Source organism: Mus caroli, chromosome 17 (genome assembly GCF_900094665.2).
Source record: "Mus caroli chromosome 17, CAROLI_EIJ_v1.1, whole genome shotgun sequence".
NCBI lineage: Eukaryota > Metazoa > Chordata > Mammalia > Rodentia > Muridae > Mus > Mus caroli.
Window position 1 is genome coordinate 32,596,235 of NC_034586.1, and position 7,825 is coordinate 32,604,059.

The 7,825-nt window shown below is 52.0% G+C and overlaps 2 protein-coding genes across 3 annotated transcripts in view; both read left to right on the forward strand.

Moving 5' to 3' along the window:
• The first annotated feature begins 961 nt into the window (after positions 1 to 961).
• Positions 962 to 2,182, forward strand: Ier3 (immediate early response 3). The gene is made up of 2 exons (XM_021186531.1): positions 962 to 1,206; positions 1,316 to 2,182. The coding sequence occupies exons 1-2, from the start codon at positions 997 to 999 to the stop codon at positions 1,586 to 1,588; spliced, it is 483 nt and encodes a 160-aa protein (XP_021042190.1). The 5' UTR covers positions 962 to 996; the 3' UTR covers positions 1,589 to 2,182.
• A 428-nt stretch (positions 2,183 to 2,610) lies between these two features.
• Flot1 (flotillin 1) overlaps positions 2,611 to 7,825 on the forward strand; it is a 9,761-nt gene continuing 4,546 nt past the window's right edge. The window contains exons 1-8 of one of the 2 annotated variants that reach the window (XM_021186527.2): positions 2,611 to 2,770; positions 3,079 to 3,135; positions 3,391 to 3,466; positions 3,542 to 3,632; positions 3,829 to 3,972; positions 4,072 to 4,191; positions 4,679 to 4,774; positions 4,997 to 5,149. In XM_021186527.2, the coding sequence (XP_021042186.1) occupies positions 3,093 to 3,135; positions 3,391 to 3,466; positions 3,542 to 3,632; positions 3,829 to 3,972; positions 4,072 to 4,191; positions 4,679 to 4,774; positions 4,997 to 5,149 (723 nt within the window). In that variant the 5' untranslated portion in view covers positions 2,611 to 2,770; positions 3,079 to 3,092. Of the gene's footprint in view, positions 2,771 to 2,811; positions 2,865 to 3,078; positions 3,136 to 3,390; positions 3,467 to 3,541; positions 3,633 to 3,828; positions 3,973 to 4,071; positions 4,192 to 4,678; positions 4,775 to 4,996; positions 5,150 to 7,825 lie in introns of those variants that run through there. The other variant, XM_021186528.2, reaches the window with a different exon arrangement.

Below are 7,825 nucleotides of genomic sequence, written 5' to 3' on the forward strand. Positions count from 1 at the left end.
CTCTCTCTCTCTCTCTCTCTCTCTCTCTCTCTCTCTCTCTCTCTCCCCCTCCCCCCTCCCCCCCTTTCTATGTTATGGTTTTGGTTTGTTTGTTTGTCGTTTGAAACTGGAGCTTGTTTTGCTGTGTCTTCCTGCCTCTGCTCAGCAGGCTGGGAAGAGGGCTGAAGTTTCATGTTGTGATGGGTAGTTTCCACCACACTTTCACTCGGACTGTTAGGTGCTCAGAAATGTTGACTTCTGTGTTCAGGGAAAGCAGTCTCTCAAGCATTACAGAGATCCCGTGGGTTCCTAATGGTGCTATTGACGACGGGCACAAAGTCTCATAATTTTAGAAACTTCTTCACTTTACATCTTATTTTGTGACCCACCTAGTATGGGGCAAAGGCAGGAGCTTCGGACTTCCTGCCTTCCCTCTATCCCTTTGAATAGCGTCTCAGGAGTGTCCCTAGGTAACCATTGCAGTTTTGTGTCCGTGTGCTCTGTTGAAATCTCTGTGATGTGTGTATGGTTTTCACGTGAACGGAGGCAGGCAGAGCCGGGTCTGTGGGTTCTAGTGTGTTCTTAATCTTCTTGGAAGTTTGTGCAATGACTTCCCTCCTGTTTCCTACGCATACCTCCAAGTACGTGAATGTGTTTTCTGTGGTCCCTTGATCTTGCTGGACTTCACTAAGGAGGGTGGCTGGACCATCTGCTACGTGTCTGAGAGACCCTCTCTAGCTACCTCATGTCCGGACGTGAGCTTACTCCCAATGTTTTTACCCACCAGCATTCACTACTCCCAGGAAAGAACGTGCACTGGGGCACCTAGAGAATAACCAATCAAGGCTCCGCCTACATTTTGCTTCCTCCTTGGAATTTCCAGCCCTGTGCAGCCAACTGCTCCCCAGCTGCGAAGGGCGGAGTTCCCCCCGGCCCGGCCCCTTCTTTGGCTCTATAAGTAGCTCTGCTTTGCGGGGGATTTGCACTCCTCTACTCTCTCTGCACGACGTCTAAATTATGTGCCACTCGCGCAACCATCTCCACACCATGACTGGCCTGAGGGCCCCTTCTTCAGCTCCCTCCACCGGCCCGGAACTCCGGCGGGGCTCTGGTCCCGAGATTTTCACCTTCGACCCTCTCCCGGAGCGGGCCGTAGTGTCCACCGCGCGTCTGAACACTTCTCGCGGGCACCGAAAACGCAGCCGAAGGGTGCTCTACCCTCGAGTGGTGAGTATCGCCCGAGTGGGCAGCAGGAGGTCGCGTCGCCCTGGAACTTGTAGGGAACAACTAGACGCGGGGACCTTCGATCTGACGTTTCCCTCTTTTGTCTGCTCAGGTCCGGCGCCAGCTACCAACCGAGGAACCCAACATTGCCAAGAGGGTCCTCTTTCTCCTGCTCGCCATCATCTTCTGCCAGATTTTGATGGCTGAAGAGGGTGTGTCGCAGCCCCTGGCTCGGGAGGATGCTACCAGCGCCGTGACACCTGAGCCCATTTCTGCGCCCATTACTGCGCCCCCGGTCCTCGAGCCTTTGAACCTGACCTCGGAGTCCTCGGACTATGCGCTGGATCTTAAAGCTTTTCTCCAGCAACATCCGGCGGCCTTCTAAACGCGATGGGTCACAGTCCGAAGAAACAAAGGCACCATGGGTACCTGGTGCGCGAGAACGTATCCCAAACTGGGATTTCTAAGGCAACGCTAACTCAGAACACTACCGCCAAGAGGCACCGTGGGTCCTGGCTAGGCCCACTGGGGACGGACAGAAACTTTCTCCGTGTCTAATTAATATTTATGTATTTATGTATATCCTCCTATGTGGAGGGGTGTATGTAATATTTATTCTAACTTATGCAGGGGTGCGAGATATGCTTCCCTGCTGTAACACAGATATTTATTACGATTTCTAGGGTCGGTAAGACAGAGTTGTGGGAGGGAGGACCCGGGTGGTAGGAGTCCCAGCTTGGGGATTAGTTTTGGGGGGGGCATAAGATTAGGGGTAACACTCCGTCTTCCAGCACTTCAACTCTGTAGTCTGTTGTAAGGCTTTGGAAGACCCTTGGGAATCCGGCCTTTGATGTCTTCTGGTTGCTTCTCAGGGGCAGCTGCAGGAGTCTTGGGTCCATGGATTGTCAGAGGGCGGCTGTCTGGGGTCGCCTAGTATGTTCTGTGAACACGAATAAACTTGATTTGCCTGTCATTATTATCTGCAGTTCTCGAAGTGTATCATTTCAAGCAGGGGGGGGGGGGCGGGGGAGGGAGTGGCGGGAGAATGTGACTAGGTGCTCAGTCCTCACCCTTTCTTGGGTCCTGAACTCTTTCTTGGAGTTACAGACCTATATCCGGTCACCGGATGCAGTCATACATTGCAGGGTGTGCGGTTTTCCCAGTTAGAGAGTGGTGTGGCAACCTGCTTACTCATGGCAGGCGGCGGGTATTCAGGAACCGGAGTGGAAGGGCGTGGCCTCGGTTGGGGGCGGAGCTTCCAGGCGATGCTCCGAGCAGGGGGAGTTGGTTGTTGAGGGGGGGGGGGCGGAATGTCTGGCATCCCCCTGGGCTGCCGAGAACTGGAGTGCTGCGGACCCGAGCGGAGCCTGCCGGGAAAGGGGCGGACCAAAGGGTTGGGAGGGGGCGGGGTCGCGTCTGTTGCTGCAACAGGGTGCGGCCGGGTGGGGGGCGCAAGTGCAGCTTCCACTTAGCCGGGTGTCCGAGCAGTCCCCACCCCGTTCTGGGGTTCTGCGGGTCTCCGCGCTTCCCCAGACCCCGGTGGGGTTGCTTACGGACGTTCCGGAAGGTGAGTGGGGATGGGAGGCGGAGCCTTGGGCTACCGAAGAGCCTGGAGGCTGCGGAACTGCTGCAGACCCCTGGGCGCGGGAGAGCTTTGTGTGGTAGAGGGGCTAGGGGGCGCGGTGAGAGGAAGATTGTGAGAATCAGCTGGCACAGAGGAAGAAGTCCCGGGGGGGGGGGTGGTATTAGGACTGTCACCGGGGCGCTCAAGGGACTGGGCGGTGGCAGAGGCAGTCGGTGCTCCTGATAGGAGGGTAAGGAGGTGCCATAGGGCCCCTTCCCCTTTGCAAAGGCTTCCTCTCTATTCCTCTCCAGCTGCAGCTTCAACCATGTTTTTCACTTGTGGCCCAAATGAGGCCATGGTGGTCTCCGGTAAGTCTCCTCCCAGCCAGTGACACCCACCCCACGCCCTCTCTTAAACCTGACCTCTGCCCCCTCCTGTCCGCACCAGCTTCCCAGCCCCAACGTTCTGCCCGCGATGGCCACAAACAACCTGTGATTCTCAGCCTCCAAGGCATAGTAATGCACCCCCCACTCCCCAACATCCAGATTCTCCTCATGGGCGTTCCACCTTTTACCCCATGGTCTTTTGCTCTGCCACGATCACATTATGCCCCCACAATACAGGGTTCTGCAGGAGCCCCCCAGTCATGGTGGCCGGAGGCCGAGTGTTTGTCCTACCCTGCATTCAGCAAATCCAGAGGTAGGTAGCAACAGAACCCAGGAAGGGAACCCATTTTCCTCTCTCTCTCTTACTGTCTGCTCCTTTTCCCCCTAGGATCTCTCTCAACACACTGACCCTCAATGTCAAGAGTGAGAAGGTCTATACCCGCCACGGGGTCCCCATCTCAGTCACGGGCATTGCCCAGGTGAGGCTCTCAGAGCCTTCCTCCCAAAGCCCACCCCCACCTTTCTCCTGGCCATTAAGCACCTCTGGCCGTGGACTTCTCAACTCTGCCTTTCCGCTGGTCTCACTTTCAGCCGCCACCCCCAAGACCCCTAGCTCTTGCTCCTCCTCTCCTTGCTTCCACCATCATACCCTTTCTATCTCTACTACGGCTGCAGGTGAAAATCCAGGGCCAGAACAAGGAGATGCTGGCAGCTGCCTGCCAGATGTTCCTGGGGAAGACGGAGGCGGAGATTGCCCACATTGCCCTGGAGACACTGGAAGGCCACCAGAGGGCAATCATGGCCCACATGACTGTGGAGGTAGGGCCAGGGGACAGGATGAGAGGACCATGACAGACCAGCTCACCTGTGACAGGTGATGAATCTGACTGCCCTCTTCCAACTGTTCTTCCTCTGTAGGAGATCTATAAGGATAGACAGAAGTTCTCAGAGCAAGTTTTCAAAGTGGCCTCCTCCGACCTGGTCAACATGGGTATCAGCGTGGTTAGCTACACTCTGAAGGACATTCATGATGACCAGGTAAAAACAGTTGGGCGAGGCAGACTTGATAGCTGGCACCTATAATCCCAACACTGGGGTGGGGGTGGGGTGGGGGCCTAAAGCAGGAGGGATCCATAGGTCATCTGGGCTACATATGAATTCCATTCCAGCCTGGGCTACATAATGAGTTCCAGACTAGCCCTGGCTATGAGGTGAGATCCTATCTCAAAACAAACAGCCTGATGTGGTGATACAGGCCTTTAATCCCAGCACTCAGGAGGCAGAGGCAGGTGGATCTCTGTGAGTTGGAGCCCAGTCTGGTCTACAAGGCAAGTACCAAGAGAGACCTGTATAATAGACCTTATCTCAAAAAACAGAATGTGGTTAGTGGTAGAGCAGTGACCTAGCCTAGTGTGCTGGGGGCCCCCGGCTCCATCCTACACCACAAGACAAACAAAAGCCAAGGCAGTTGATCCTTCCTGATCCCATCTCAAACCCTCCTGAGACTGATTTCCCTCTCCCACAGGATTACTTACACTCGTTAGGAAAGGCTCGCACGGCACAAGTCCAAAAAGATGCTCGGATTGGGGAAGCCGAGGCCAAGAGAGATGCCGGGATACGGGTGAGGGAGATGGGGCTGCTCAGTCACCACTGGCTTGCTAGATTCTCAGGGGACAAGGGCACAGGGTGGTTGGAAGGTCCAGCTGAGTGTGGTTGGCTAAGCTGTGTGTGTGTGGGGGGGGGGGGGGGGTGTCCTGGCAGAGAGCAAGCAGGGGGTGGCGATAGAGAGTCTGGCAGAGAGCAGGCCCTTACCCTTTGGCCTCCCTCACTAACCCTGACCTAGGAGGCTAAGGCCAAGCAGGAGAAGGTATCTGCACAGTGTCTCAGTGAAATAGAGATGGCCAAGGCGCAGAGGGACTATGAGCTGAAGAAAGCCACCTACGACATCGAGGTTAACACCCGGCGAGCACAGGCTGACCTGGCCTATCAGCTGCAGGTAAGCACTGGTGTTTATAGGCTGCTTGTCAATGACCCTTCCCCTTTCTTGAGTCCATCTGTATTAGGAGACACATTGATCTTTACTCTGATTCTGGTACACCATTTTTAAAAAAGATCAAAGGTCATTTATTTATTTTGTTTATGTGAATACACCATAGCTGTCTTCAGACACACTAGAAGAGGGCATCGGATCCCATTACAGATGGTTGTGAGCCACCGTATGGTTGCTGGGAATTAAACTCAGGACCTCTGGAAGAGCAACCAGTGCTCTTATCCACTGAGCCATCTCTCCAGTCCCCAGGGTACCTCATTTTCGGTCCTTTCCTCAGTATGATAAAAGACATAAAAGCAGAGACTCAAAGCATAAATACCTGTACATGTATGTGTATCTTCACATACATGTAGGCTGGAGCATTCAGATGAAAACCCCAAGACAGAGACAGACAGACAGACAGATAGACAGAAAGACAGGAACTCAAGTAGGGACTGGAGAGAGAGCTCAGTTGATAAAGTGCTAAATGGCACACACTTGTAATCCCCACATGGGGGGAGCAGAGACAGGTGAGTCTTGGGGGATCACTGTCCAGCCAGGTTAGTACAATCATTGAACCTCAGGCCAAGGAGAGACTGTACGTATGTGTATCTGCACGTATATGTAGGCTGGAGCATTCAGCTGAAAACCCAAGACAGACAGACAAAAAGATAGAAAGGCAGGCAGGCAGGCCATGAATGCGATTGACCAAGAGGTAGACTGTGCCTCTCTGTAAAGGCACCCGGTTGCAGGTGGAAACCAAAGTGAAGAACCGCCCTGTCCCCCACTCACCAAGCTGTGTTCTGGGTATGGGTCTGCACCTGTTCAGGAGAAGAGAAACCTCTTCCCTTGTGCATAGGGTGCCCCAAAACTTTGGTGATCAAAAGAGAGGGTGAGGAAGGAAACAGCCTTGAATGACGGAAAGTGAGTCTTGGGTGGCCCTTTCCATGACAAGAAGGTATAGCTGGGCCCTGTCATTCATGCATTGCACATTTGACCAGGATTTATGGGTGAAGCACAGGTCAGTGCCTGCAGCATTTGCTGTGTGTGCTGGACACGAGAAGGCTGAAGAATTCTAGTTGGCTGATGCACCCTCCAAATAAGCTCAGACACGGAAATGCTGCCTTGTGTCTGCACTCAAGCTGCAGACGGTTTCGATGGGTATCGTCTCTCAGGTCTGAAGGTACAACACACACACTCACACACACTCACACACACTCACACTTTCGCTAAAATGATTCAGATAGTACTAAAGTGCTTTGTGGAGTTCCTTAGCACTGGAGGCCGTGAAGTGTTTATGGATAAAGTGTGTGTTGTTAGGTTACCTCTGTTCAGGCACGCATTAAAATGCAGTTGGCTTCTGTTCTACACTAATGCATCAGTTCTGTGTGCTTTAATATAAAATTTCTTTAATTATTTTGTTTGTCGGTCAGTTGTTTTTGTTTTCTTTTGTTCTTTGAGATAGGGTCTCACAGTGTAGCCCTGTTTGGTCTAGAACTCACTATGTAGACCATGCTGGTTTTAAACACAGAGATCCATCCACCTGCCCTCAAGTGCTAGGATTAAAGTTGTGCACCACCATGCCCTGCTTGCTTATTTGAGACAGGGTCCTTGTGTCTGCACTCACTCAGGCTGCAGACGGTTTCGATGGGTATCATCTCTCGGATCTGAGGGTCTGAGGGTACAACACACTCACACACACACACACACACACACACACACTCACACTCTCACTAAAACGATTTAGATAGTACTAAAGTGCTTTGTAGAGTCCCTTAGCACTTGAGGCTGTGAAGTGTTTTACACAGTAGCCCAGGCTAGACTAAAACATGTAACAGTCATCCCATTTCACTCTTTTTACTGCTGGGATTACAATGCCTAGCTTAAAAGGTATCTTTAAACAGAAACACTTAAACAAAATTATATATTGATTAGCTGATAAAAGTATAGATTACACTGTTCCTTGAACTCAGAGATCCTCCTGCCTCTGCCTCCAAGTGCCGGGGTTAAAGGTGTTCAGTGTGGTGGCACACACCTTTAATCCCAGCGCTTGAGAGGCAGAGGCAGGTGAATCTCTATGAGCTGGAGGCCAGCCTGGTCTACAGAGCTGTTCCAGGACAGCCAAGGCTACACAGAGAAACCCTGTCTGGAAAAAAAAAAACAAAAAAGATTTATTTTTATGTTATGTGTTTATGGGATGAGTGTTTTGCCTACATGTTTATGTGTCCACCGTGTGCATGTGTGTTCTTTCTTGGTGCCTGTAGAGGTCAGAAGAGGGCATCACATCCCCTGGAACTGGAGTTAGAAATGGTTGTAAGGTGCCAGGCAGGTGCTGGGACTTGAACTCAAGACCTCTGTAAGAGCAGCCAGTGCTCTTAACTGCTGAGCTTTCTCTCCAGCCACAATTATGTTTAATTTAATTAAATTTATGTATGTTCAGGTCAGAGACAACCTGCTGCAAGAGCCAGCTCTTTCCTACCATGAGGTTTCCCCCAGGATCAAACTCAGTAGTCAGTCTTGGAGACAGGCTTGGAGACAGATGCCTTTATTCCCCAAGCCATCTTAGTCCAAGATCACATCAAGTTTGAAGCCAGCTCGGATTCTATCCTTTTTTTTTTTTTCTTTTTTCTTTTTCCTTTTTTT